This window comes from Diadema setosum, chromosome 8, assembly GCF_964275005.1.
Source record: "Diadema setosum chromosome 8, eeDiaSeto1, whole genome shotgun sequence".
Classification (NCBI taxonomy): Eukaryota; Metazoa; Echinodermata; class Echinoidea; order Diadematoida; family Diadematidae; genus Diadema; species Diadema setosum.
This window is the reverse complement of record NC_092692.1, coordinates 39844824-39859083: the sequence shown is the minus strand read 5'-3', so window position 1 is coordinate 39859083 and position 14260 is coordinate 39844824. Positions and strand designations below refer to the sequence as shown.

The following is a 14260-nucleotide window of genomic DNA, read 5'->3' as shown; positions in this document are numbered from 1 at the left end:
GAACACTTTATCTACATTATTGCAATGTTTTTCAGATCTCCACCAATCAACGATGCTGCCACTGACCTGTAGATTTCATGCACCATCTCCGGCACCATGGATTGGGGGGCAGACTTGAGGGATTCACAGGCCGACCAGAACCGGATGTTCTCCTGACTATACTCTTTCTGGAGGAACTTCTCAAACTCGTGCCTCCCCGTGGCGTCCGACACCAGCTCCCGGAAGCTGATGGCCCACCGACGCACCCTCCTCTCAGTGGGCGTGTCCACTCTGTGGGGATGAAAGGGGTGAGAGAAGGTGGGCCGGGCACACACTCAAAGCCTTTCTACGGGCCTTGAAATTGTGATACTGGGTTGAACTCATGACAGAGAACACCAGATTCTATTTAAGTGCTATTTTGTCAGTTTGTGGGTAAATGCGTGTGTGTTTGTGTATATACCAGCAAACCACAATCACAGTGTAAATGCAGTCATTCCCATTACCTATTGGTTGTGTTAAGATTCACTTCTTGAATTTCTTGAAGACAAAGTGAACACAGTGACTTACAAAGAACAAAAGATAAATGCTGACCAACCATCCCAGTTAAGAGCAGCCAAGTATGTGAAGCTGACAGCAGTGTATGATATCATTTTTAATAAATATTTGATCATCTGCATGCTGATTTAGTGATTGAATAATTAGATTTACAAATGAGGGGATTCACATTACTAATCTAAAATGATCAAAATTCCACCATCACAATGGTAACCTATTTCGAGATGTGTTTACATCTACCAAAGATATGTGTTCACATCTACTGAAGATATCACAACATTTGCATTTATGCTCTCAGATAGTTAATCTCTATCAGGTCGGCACAGAGAGTATTGAATAAAAATTTGATTTGATTTGATATGAAATGGGTTTATAGATTTAGTTCCAAAAGGGTAACAAGATGGGTAACAAGAATTTGCAGATTTATTGTCATTGAACAGGAACTCACTGACTCTGAGTTTTGGGATTGTAAGAAAGGTTCACCTGAAATCATCTTATGACTACATCTAGAATGTCATTGACTAATTGAAAGAAGTTCATTTGCTGATAGTTTGAAATATAATCTATGCATGAGCGAGAATGTTAATCTTGAAGAACCTCCACAACTGTAGAGAAGGGTATATGTCAAAATGTAATATTTGTATGCAGAGATTCTCACGATACTCTTGTATCTTACATTCACTTCTAAATGGAAAAGCCCATTTTTAAAACAAATGATAAAGCATACACATCCATCAGACTCCGATGATTTTCTTTTCTCCAATGTCTCCACTTGTGCCCCCTCCCCCCAAAAAGGCTACTCTCATATGAGAACATTTATTTCAAACTGCCATGACAACTATTCATTACGAAATTGATTTCCTTACAGCATGATGTTGAGGGTCCACATGGTGGTGTCATCACTGATCCATGGGTTGCTAGGCTGCGCCCCGGAGATGAATGGGTCGTGCTCAGCAAACCGCTCACACTGTTTCATTAACCTAAATGTTCACCATAGTGGAGTAAAGATACAAGGGAGAAAATAGATAGTTATATGGCACGTACAAGTAAACACTCGGTGAACATCTTTGCAATGATTGTGTGTGTCATAGGCTGCAAAATGAGATGGTGGCTGTAGTTCCCACACTTTATTCTTGTGTGTGTGAGTGTGTGTGTGTGTGTGTCCAACAACAGCATTCCTTGGCTTAGCAGCCTAACATCTTGGGAGAGATTTCACTTTGTCGTTACATATTATGTAAGGACAGATATTATACAATTTTCAATATCTTTATAGCAAAAGAAAAAGAAGAAGAGAAAGTCTATATCATTCTTTGCAAAAACAAAACAAACTAACAAATTTCTTTTTTTTTTTGCGAATGTGTTTTTGCTACTTTTTGTAGGTCTACATTATTAGTCGAGGTTTATACACATAAGTGGTATTAACCCTTACATGTCTGTAGTGTGCTAATGAATGTGCTTGTGTGCACAGAGCAAATCTTAACCCATTGAGGACGATTCCCGTGAATACTCGGGCAGGTGTCAATGGTAAATGTGTGTTAAAGCAAAATCAGTCCATCCTCGATGGATTAAGTAGGTACAGTTTAGGAGCAGTATCAAGTAGAGAATCCTAGATTAGAGAGAGAGAGAGGATTGACACCAGTAAGTCTAGCCACATTAGATTCTACAGAGCAACCAGACAGATTGATATAACCCAAGTCAGTGCCACATATAAAGAGAGTCTGGCCAACTCGATTTTCGGCTCATGAGTTTTGAAGCCTGCGATTGGTCAAAACTGGTCCCATGATCTTCGTGGAGCCATGTCATTACCAAAGTGTGCTCATACACAGTGCCCATTGTTAACTACACCTTATTTGGCTTGGTCATATTGTTACGTCTGCGCATACACACTAACCCTCTTAACGCGTAATACATGGCGTCCAATTAGCAGTTGGCCAGACTCTCTTTATATACTGCACTGACCTAAGTCAATAGAGAATCCAACAAAGAAACTGTATTATTGACAGAATATCGCAAGTTAATGATGGAGTTGAGGCTCAATATCCACAATTTGCATATTGAAGGCTGCCCTCAGTGTCCATAACTAAAGATACCAGAGCACTCACAATGCTCTGGGGTAATTAATAATTGAATGAATGACGCCAAATTCACACAATCCACTCTCACTTGGTATTTTCTGTTAGCTACATGCTTTATCGGATTTTTTATATAATAATAATAACAGTAAGGTACATTTCTATAGCACGGCTACTATTGTATGATACATTCTACTGCAACGTACGCTATATGAGATACCTGTCCGTATGACTTTTTTTTTTTAAATCATACTCAAAACATTTAAAAGTATATAAAAACGAAAACATCTTTTTAAAGGTGACTTATTTCAAAAATGTTTACTGTACCACAGATATAGAGGAAACTGGAACCCCCTTATCATGTTGTGGACAGAACGAACTCATTACATATTTGCTAAAAGTCTTGACAGAAAGAAATGTAGAAAAGATAACAGAAAGAGAGATAGAAAGCGAGAGAAAGATGAAGAGAAAGATGAATTCTAAGATGGATAAATCAAGAGAAAATAATGATGAAATCATTCTATCCAGGGTAGCCTCTTTGGTGGTAGATTTGCTTTTCCATTACCATCACCACTATAATGCCGGGTAAGCTTCTTCACACCTGTGCTAAGAGGGACATACGTTGTAGTGTAGATGTAGGCACCAGATGCAGGATTTAGAACCAGGATTTCCCCTTCCACAGTTTACAGTATCATCTATTAGACTACAATGATCCTATGGATTATAAGATTTCTACTTCCCAAAGATGAGAAAGGGGTTGTTCTAATCTGAACGTAACCGGCTGAGGATGGACTGATTTTGCTACAACATGCATTTCCCATTGACACCTGCCCGAGTATACTTGGGACTCGTCCTCAATGGGTTAAAACAAGCTCTACTGATAATACACAGTTGGACTTCAAAGAAAAGTAGAAAGGACTGCATGAAAAAAAAAAGGTTGCAGAAAAAGTTGAAGTCAGAAAAAGGAGTAAGGAATAAATGAAGAGAAAAGAGTAAATAAGTAGCATAAATCCAATTCAAGTCAATTCATTTTCCCAACACAAGACAGAACAAAAAGCATACACAAATGTACACATTACACTCAGACACAAGTGTCATATATGAACCTATGGATAAAAGCACAATATTATGATTAATAACCGAGATGAAACAGCAGGAAAGTATATGAGACTATCCCTGAGTGTAGGCTGACCCATCCACAAATAGATGTGCATACAAAACAAAAACAAAAAAAAAAATGGGGAGACTGGCTTCACAATGCAAGTTAGAAAATATGACTTCCTTTAATAGAAAAAAGCAAGCCACACGCTAAGCACGGATTGAGGCAAGGATCAACATATGAGAGATGTACATTTTCTCTCCCTGTGCTTGGCTCAAAGCCCCTTGCCAACATGTGCAGACAGAGAAAAGAGCAATTACTTTAGTGCTTCAAAATAATTCTAAAATGTTAGTTTGGGATACAAATCACCACCATGAAAATGTTAATCACTTTAATGAATGATAAGTATTGTTAAATATACAAAATGTGAACAACAGTTTTGGTGAAAACCATTTCTAGAATAAACCATCACCGTGCCAGTTTATTGAGAAAATAAGTAATATCTCCTTATATTTGTGGCCTTATTGCACAATTTTTGTACGGTATGGTGCTCTGTGATACAATTGAACTATAAAACCATCAAATGTGATAATTCAGACATCACTTCTCCCAGTGTTAAATAGTGGCTTTAAGATCAAATAAATCAAAACACCTCCAACCTAAGTACAATATAAGGTGGCCTCACTGGAAGATTTGAAAGCCCAGACTGAAAAGAGAAGATTTTATACCAACAAGGTTTGCCAGACTGCATCATGGCCATTTTATACCCAATCATTGGAAAGAGAGTTCAGAGAGGCAGAGGTTTTATTTCATTTCAGGGATACAGTCAGATCAGAAGAATATAAAAACACAGAATGTACCCAGTTCTTTCACCCTGAAAGAACTCAAAAGCATCCCACTCAATTTCCATGGTTACTCAATTACTCCGTGCTCAATGAATGACGTGGCAAACAGAGATATGATTTATGCATTTTGCATTGTGATACAAAAATTACCATGAGTTCCCACTCATTCCTGTAACACAGGAGAGTTCAGACAAAACTGTGCCATGTCATAGGCACTAACAGAGATTTGAACACAATGAATGTCAAAAGTGAAACCATGCAAGTTATGTGTGACATAATGGTCCTGTTATATAACCATGAGTCAGTGTGTCACCTTGGAAAGCTCACAATAACATCAATTGAGGTGAAAAGATGTACACCTATATGGAATCTTAGATCTTTATGGACAAAATGGATTCTTTTCCAACAAGTACATGCCTTTGGTCACAAGGAAAGTCTAAGAGTAGCCAAGAGAATTAGGAGCCCATTGATAAAGAGGCATGTATGACTATTATCAGCACCATCTTAAAAAAAAAAAAAAAAAAACTTTGATAACTTCACCTAGGCAAACCATTACATTTCCTACCTCACTACTCAGAGCACTACCACAGCTGATCAGAGAAGATGCTATCTAGCATCATATTTTCTGGTCTCTAGCTACACTTATGACCTGCTGACAGAAATGTTAATGACTGGATATCATTTATTGAGGATTTGGAATAGGAAGGTTGATATGACCTCAAAAAGGCCATTACTGGTAATCCATGAATATATCTGCACACATTTACATTGAAATTATCATACAGTCCTCTGCTGGTCATCTATCCAGTAGAAATATTTCTACTTACATGTCTATTGCCTTGGACGTCTTAATGGTCATCTTGGAGAGGCGGTTTTGCAGGAAGGTGACCTTGAGAAGACAAAACAAAATGAATTCTCGTTGGTATTTGAAAATGTAAAGGGAATTAAACATATTGTGACGGTTTTTGAAATAAGAATAATGCTGCATACGATTATGTTGTACGTGTACCACTATTCACCTATATTCGCCATGTGTATAATGCTGCATACGATTATGTTGTACGTGTACCACTATTCACCTATATTCGCCATGTGTATTCACGAACCCTGTTTGACCCCTTCGATGTGATTGTTAAATGCTGACACCATCATGTTTCGAACTGCTATGCTGACACCATCATGTTTCGAACTGCTACAGTTTCATCTAATAAGGCATCCCTGATCCGATTCTCCATCCATAGAACTAGTTCGGCCCGATACCAAATAGCTGGTCCAGTTGCATACTCACTAGATCGGTCCGCCCTGATTCTAAAACTGCCCTTTCTCGACCAAGCTTGAATGTAGACCAGACCGACTTGATCTCAGAAAGATATAGGTCATGACCCAGTTTTACATCCACGCGCCTCTGCCTTCTTTGAGAATCTGGATGACCCAGTTACACATCGTTCGCATGGTAACTGGATCGCCCAGCTTTATGGCACGCGACATCCCCAGATCGTATATAAACGTCTGTTTTGGTAATTACGGGAGGAGAAGAGAAGAGAAAAAGATTCCCTTTGCGCTTTGCTTTTACGAGACTGGACTAGGAGTTAGTAGTTCGAGGCCGCACGATGTGTTAGCCCTTTTAATGTCTCGCTGTTACATAATTATGTGATGTTGTTTTGACGCTCGTCTTTTCAGTATACGTGATGTCTTCTTTTAATAAAATACGAATAAAGTGAACTCGATACTTCTGTTGTTATTAATTCAACTCTCTTCTACGACGAATTGTATGGGATATGCGTGTGCGTGAAATGACAATTTGAACCCTCGCCATCCATGACATGCATCCACAACTCTCATCACGAACGCACCCAGAAAATTCGTCGCAATGGTGTCAGGAGTGGGATTAGCGATCTTTAACACGTGTCTCAATTGTGCTATTTGATGGATTGACTGACGAGCAATAATATAGTTATTAATTGAATGGACTGCTCCATGGCACCTCCAAATTGATTCAGCGAATATTTGTTGGCATTGTTTTCCGCGAACTCATACCATTTATGAAGGAGCAGATTGCGACCATAACAATCTGAATTTCGATTTGATACGGAGAACTATTTAGTCGATTAATCTACAATGTCTACCAGACCTAAGAGGAAAGCAGAGCTCCAGCGTGAGCTCAGACATTTGCAAGACGAATTGGATGCCGCAAGACGGGAGCTGCATGAACTAAAAGACACCATTCGCCATGACTGCGATGACGAGGAGGTGGTGGTCGCACCACAGCACGACTACGCGGGAAAGATGGACGTACAGCTGCCACAGCAAGATTCATTCGACGGATCGAGGCCGTGGAGCAGTTTTGTGGCCTCGTTTACTAATTTAGCTGCCGCCTGTGGTTGGGATGACCACGAAAAACGATTCAGACTGTTGGCGTGTCTGCGAGGCGACGCAGCAGACTACGCCTACCAGCAGCTACCCGACGACGTTGTCAATGACTATGGGAGGTTGACAAACGCATTGGTTGACCGATTTGCAGCGAGAAGGACCCCGGCAACGTTCATCGCGCAGCTCGAGTCGAGACGGTTGGCACCACGGGAGTCGCTCGTCGATTTCGCAGCCGACATAAAGAAACTAACCACGTTTGGATATCCAACCGCCGACGTCGCGACAATAGAGAGCATCGCGACCAGGCACTTCTTACGCGGCCTGGGGGATAACCAAATGACTTTAACAATTGGTATGCAGGAGCCGCAAACGCTGCAAGAGGCACGAGACATTACCGAGAGGTACCTCAGCCTCAGGGAGGAAACGGCCAGGAGGCCTATTCGTTCGATCTCCACTTCGAATTCGGTATCAGACGTGGTCACCGAAGATCATTTTCTTTCGTTTGAAAAGCGAGTGATGGAAACGATTGAGAGGAGGTTGAATGCCCTCACGGAAAAGGGAGGCTCGGGTCGTGATCGCAATGGTGGCCAAAGGAGCAATCGGGATCGTAGTGGCGGTGGACGTTGCTATGAATGTAACAAAGAGGGACACTTCGCGAGGCAGTGCCCGATTAGATACCAGCGGTATGAAAGACAGGCGCAACGACCACGGTCGGAATATCAACAGTGGCTGCCTCCTAATACCTCATTTCAACAGTGGCAGCAACCCCAGCAACAACAATCCTGGCAACAGCACTGGCAACCACCTCAACAACAACAACAACAGTGGCACCCACAGCCGCCACCACTACCTCAGCCGTCACAACAGCGGGACATGCCACCATCGAACGCTCAGGATCAACCGACATTGAATCGTGCTTCTCAATCGGGAAACTAAGCGGGGCCGAAACCGTCGACCAGGGACCGGCCCTCCCTTTTCCACCAATTGAAATTATTAGGATAAGCGAACGCTCAGGAGTGTCTGCTAGCATTAATTCAATTTTAAATGGTGCAAATACACGATTACTGGTCGATTCAGGAGCCGCCGCCACTGTAATTTCCCCAAAATTACTTGCTGCCATGCCTGAAGAAACTCGCCCGAAGTTGCGACAATTGACTGAAAATGTACAACTCCAGGCAGCAGACAGCGGACTGCTCACTGTGTATGGGGAAGTTGACATTGATATTAGTTTAGAATCTGATGTTTTTCCATGGTATGCATACGTCGCCGATATCCCTGACGATGGATTGATAGGCTTTGATTTTCTTCATCACTATGACTGTGTTCTCGAAGCTAGGCGAGGACTTCGCATTGGCAAAAGACTGTATGAAACTGCTGTAAATAGAGAATTTAACATGTGTACTGTGTATGTTAAGTCTGATACCATAATACCGGCGAACTGTGAATACATTGTTTGTGGAACTGCTGAAAACTTCGAGTTTGATTGTGACAACCCGTTTGGAGTGATTGAGCCTATTCAAGTTGATGCGCTGCCACTCCATGTTGCTCATTCCGTGGTCGATGTCGCCCGTATGCGTGCTGGTAGTGGTATTCCAGTAAGAGTTGCGAATATAAACGATGATGATGTACAACTTTTCTCCGGAACGAGGATAGCATTCATTCAGCCCGTTGTTTCGATTGTGGATGTCGCTGAAGACTTTGAAAACAGTGATTCATCACCCAAGACTTCGACCCCGATCCGCAGTTTAAGGTCTGGTGACCAAACAAACTTCGACAGCTGGTCGGATGAGCTCAAGGAACTGTACACTCGTAGTTGTAAAGGACTTGACATCGGCGAGCGTCAACGACTTGCTGCACTATTGGACAAACATAGGAAATCATTTGCGATGTCGGCCGACGATCACGGTCGCACTTCGATCGTTCGACATGCAATAGATACTGGTGATGCAGCACCCATCAAACAACGACCGCGACGACCACCACGGGCCTTCGAAGGGGAGGAAGAGCAGATTATCGCGGACCAGTTGAAATCAGGAGTTATTCGTGAGTCATCGAGCCCGTGGTCGAGTCCACTGGTGTATGTGAAAAAGAAAGACGGGACTACGAGGCAGTGCGTAGATTACCGGAAACTAAACGAAGTCACAAAGAAAGACGCATACCCGTTACCTCGAATGGAAGACTGTTTAGATTGTCTTGGTGGTTCTCATGTTTTCTCGACACTCGATCTCCAGTCTGGTTTTTGGCAGATCAAGATCGAGGAAGAGGATCGCCAGAAAACAGCATTCAACACCCGAAACGGACACTACGAATATGTGACAATGCCATTTGGCTTGTGTAACGCGCCAAGTACATTTGAACGAGCAATGGAATTACTCATGAAAGGCCTCCAGTGGAAGACGCTGATATTGTATCTCGATGACATCATTGTCATGGCCCCATCCTTCGACGACCACCTGATTCGACTAGATGAAGTTTTGTCGCGATTATCTACAGCAGGCCTTAAACTGAAGCCCAGCAAGTGCAGTTTATTTCGCCAAGAGGTTGCTTACCTGGGACATATTGTGAGCAAAAATGGAATCAGACCCGATCCTGACAAAATTCGTCGAATCAAAAGCTGGGCGACGCCGACGTCGATCACGGACGTCAGGTCGTTTCTCGGACTTTGCTCATATTATCGGCGATTTATTCGCGGATTTTCATCAATAGCGGCCCCTTTGAACAAATTGCTTGAGAAATCGAACAGATTTGAATGGGATGACGATTGTGATCGGGCCTTCAACGATCTCAAGACGACACTCGTCAGTGATAGCGTGATGGCCTACCCCCGGGATAGCGGATTATTCATTCTGGACACAGATGCTTCCGCGACCGGCATTGGTGCTGTTTTGTCCCAAATGCAGTGGGATGAAACGAGCCAAACGGAAGTCGAGCGGCCTATTGCCTACGCTAGTCGAACTCTTACCCGATCCCAACGACGATATTGTACTACACGGAGAGAATTGCTGGCAGTGGTTTCATTTGTTCGTCATTTTCGTCACTATCTCCTCGGACGCAAATTTCTTATTCGAACAGACCACTCATCACTGCGGTGGATAATGTCGTTTAGAGAGCCCACAGATCAGATGGCGCGCTGGTTGGAAATCCTGTCACAGTTCGACTTCGACATCGAACACCGAGCGGGCAAGAAACACGGAAATGCGGACTCATTATCTCGTATGCCGTGTGACCCTGATTCATGCGACTGTTACGACGGGTCTACTATCTTGTCAGATTTGCCATGTGGAGGCTGCACAACATGTCATCGACGACATCGAGAATGGTCCGACTTCTTTAGTGTCGATGACGTCATCCCGTTGTCATCAAAGAGTGTGAAGACCATTCACACGAATAAACCCGGAAGTGATAATGTCAATCGAACCTACTCTGCCAAAGTTAACTGTTGTGCCGACATGATCTTTTATGCCGGCTCCGTCATCGTTTTTCTTCTTGGACTGTTATCGTATAATTTGAATAACTTGCGCATTGGATTGTGTAGTGCTATTGTGTGCCTAATTTTGAGCCTCGCAGTTGTGATTAGGGGAACGAGTGATGCATTTTCGTTTTTGAGCAGGGGACATTGGCCTACCCCGGGATTTCTGAGTTTATGTGTGAAGAAATGTGCATCGATATCGCGAGTGAAGGCACGAATAAAACGCAAGAACGCTGTCGACATCGCAAAGAATGACTCTCTGTCCTGCGTCTCCGAAACAGGCGCCGTCGCTGGAGATTTCTCCGGGCCGCAGGGACAATTTCTATGCAATATCGAACGCAATGAAATGATAACCAAGCAGAAGAACGATCCCGACATCGGAATTATCTACGAGTGGCTGGTCGAGTCAGCAGACAGACCTGATCGAAGCCGGGTTCACGACAAAAGTCCAGCAGTGCGTAATTTGTGGTTACTGTGGAAACAACTACAGATAATTGATGGAGTACTGTATAAGCGGAATTATACGAACAACAGGCTGACAACGAGTTTACAGCTCGTCGTCCCGGCAAGTCTTCGTGATGAAGTCATGAAGGCCAACCATTCCTCAAAAATGTCTGGCCACCTGGGAATTAAGAAAACTTTGAGCAAAACATCACGAGGTTTCTACTGGTTTAACATGAAGCAGTCAGTGAAATTATATTTGGCTAACTGCGTATCGTGTGGAGCGAGGAAGAAGCCGACGACCAAACCACGAGCTCCACTCGGAGAATACACGCCTGGGTCGCCGATGGATCGCGTCGCAATGGACATATTAGGCCCATTTCCGACCAGTGCGAAAGGGAACCGATACGTACTCGTCATTGGTGATATGTTTACCAAGTGGACAGAGGCCTACGCCATCGCGGACCAGACAGCCCCGACAATCGCGAACGCGATCGTACATGAGTTTATAGCTAGATTTGGAACGCCCTTAGAGATCCACACGGACCAAGGGAGAAACTTCGAATCCGACCTCATGCACGAGCTTTGCCGACTTCTCGAGATTACCAAAACACGCACTAGCCCTTACAGACCTAATTCGAACGGGATGATCGAACGGTTTAACAAGACGCTTGTCGACATGATTACGGCGTTCGTCGACAAGAAACAGACGAATTGGGACGAAAACCTATCCCTCCTTACGTCAGCGTATCGCAGCACCGAGCACGAATCAACCCGATTTTCTCCGAATTTTCTTATGCTCGGTCGTGAGGTCCGAACGCCAATCGAGGTCGCCATGGGGATAGGACAGCCAGATGACGACAACGGTGGTCATCTCCCTAACGAACACGCAGTTGGATTAGTCTCCGCGATGACCGACGCATCGAAATTAGCTAGGGACTACCTCGGAAAAGCACGGGAACGACAGAAAAACGACTATGATGCTAGGATTTCTATCAATAACTTCAAAGTGGGTGACTTTGTTTATTATGTGGATTCTACACGAAAGAAAGGACTGTCGCCTAAACTTAATCCACATAAATTTGTTGGTCCATGTGTCGTTGTCCGAATTCATAACGACGTCAACTTCGAAATTCGGACAAGTGCCAAATGTAAGGGGAAAACGTTGCATCATGACAGACTTAGACCATATATTAATAACGACATACCACAGTGGGCAATGAATTTGTCGCAAAGAGTGAAAATTTTTGACCCAAACATGCGACAGACTGGAACTCAGACTAATGTGAAGGACATACTGACCCCAAGAAGATCAACTCGAACCCGCTGCCCCCCTGACCGTTTTGGTCACTCTTTATAATGTCACAGCCGGAATAAGACAGAAATCGTTCGCTCTCGCTCTCTCTTTCTCAACGCAATCAGCTACCGTTTTGTATTTTTACCAGCCCATTCATTTCTGGAATCTTTTATTCCATCACCGTTTTGGGCACGAATGTGTTGAAGCTTTCTTTTTTTTTAAGCCATAATGGATGTGAGCGAATTCATCTCTAAACTAGTCTCCTCCGAGATGCCGCCGACACCACTATAGCTCCATCAAGACCGGCTGCGACGCCCCCATCGAACTTAAGAACACCAGCGGCGACCTCCACAACGGCTTTCTCGCCGATTTCGGAAGCGGGCGATGATGCCACCGGGTACGATTTTAATCCGGACCCCCTTCCTGACCCACCCCCACCGGTTTCAGCTTTTGTACCCACCGCCCCCAATAGACATGTCCCCCAACGGCCCCAGCCAAATCTAAGCCATGTCATGGAAGCCATCGCCGAAATGGAAAGTAAAATAACGCGGCGGATAGAGAAAGTGGCAGCCGATGTCGACGATCTCCGTCGGAACTTCGAGGTCCTAGGCGCCACCGTTCACCGCGGCTCGCTCGAGTCAAGGCTCTGCGCTGAAAAGCTAAACAACAACCTTCGGTCCGGATTTAGCCACGTCTCTGGTTTGGTGGTAAACGAGAAGCGAGCCATCAAAAGAGCAGCCTCTACGCTTCAGTGTCTTCTTGACCCACCCCCCGAGAAGGCTATGAGGTCGTCCATGACGACAGCGGTCCCGACGACAACTCCCCCTTCGACGACGGTTCCAGTCACGGCAACAGCCGGGACGCCATTGCTTGACGAAATGGAGTAATTCAAATCATCGGACTCATGGGCGATTTTTTTGTTCTTTTAATATCCACGAGGAAACTCTAAAGGGAAAAAAAATTATAACCATCGTTTGTTTGTTCTACTCTGATGTTCGAAGTTGGATTATACTTCATTCGAGAACTGACTCGTGATCATGATCCCAATTGGTTCGGAACATTGAATTTGTTACGAGTGAGAAACATCACTTTTGGACAATGAACTCATGCATGTTGACCAAAAGGGACAAATAATGACTTTGTGCATTTTATCATGTTTACCTGAAACGTGGAATGTTTATGCACTCATTTTGGAGATTAACATGTTTGTTTTAATGATTATACGTTGTTCGCCCACACATTGCAGATGTTATTTTCTATTGTATGCACTATGTCTTTATGTTGATTTGCATGTAGTAACGGTTATTTGCTCAAGATTTTATCAGTGCCTATAATATTTTGCTGCAAGTGACAGATCTACATACTTTTTCTTGTCATTTTTTTTTTGTTTCCGAAAATCGAAAGAAGAAACGACTCAATTGGCTTTCTCGTATGCATTTTCAGCAAAACTGTGCTATGCTGCATCTGCCGAAATCTTGCGGAAAGGGAAAATCCAAAATCATCCAATTAAGTGTGGATGGAAACGGTATTTTCGTCCATCCATGTTTGCGCACGTTATCTTGAATATTTCTCCCCCCCCCCCACTCTCTCCAATTTTCTGCCCCTTTGCTGTCCTATCTTCTCTCCTTTCCACTATAATCTATAATCCTACTATATTTCATATACCGATGCGGGGTTATACGAATTGTTTGTTTTGTTTAAAAATTTGTTTTGCTATCATCGCTTTTGATTGTCGAATCATGATAAGTCATTAATTTTGCATTATGAACGAAGCCAATCATTTTTTAACCTATGTATTCTGCCTTTTGTGTTTACATGTTTTTGTTGCTGTTACTAATGTTAGTCCGTTAGTCAAGATTTTAATGTGAAAAAAAAAAATGGTAATCGCTATAAAAAAAAAAAAAAAAAAAAAAAAAAAAACCGGACAAATTGCAGATTGGTTCAAATCGTGAATGGTTTGTTTTGCTCGTGTTTGTTATGTTTTCGAGCACATTTATTCTTATTTGTTAACTACAAAATGGATAAAGTTTGATATGTGTCGTCATGTGTACTTTTAAGTTTGTATTTTGTCCGTTTTACATATTTTATTTTGCGTTGAAACTTTCGTGGTGGAAACTTTCATTTTTGTTCACT

At 43.0% G+C, this 14260-nt stretch overlaps 1 protein-coding gene across 1 annotated transcript in view; it reads right to left on the bottom strand.

Annotated features, from left to right (window-relative positions):
* LOC140232262 (regulator of G-protein signaling 9-like) overlaps positions 1-14260 on the bottom strand; it is a 79778-nt gene that overhangs the window by 6069 nt on the left and 59449 nt on the right. The window contains exons 8-10 of the mRNA XM_072312395.1: positions 5378-5439; positions 1401-1514; positions 67-270 (exon numbers count right to left, since the gene is read on the bottom strand). Of these exons, the coding sequence (XP_072168496.1) occupies positions 67-270; positions 1401-1514; positions 5378-5439 (380 nt within the window). The remainder of the gene's footprint in view (positions 1-66; positions 271-1400; positions 1515-5377; positions 5440-14260) is intronic.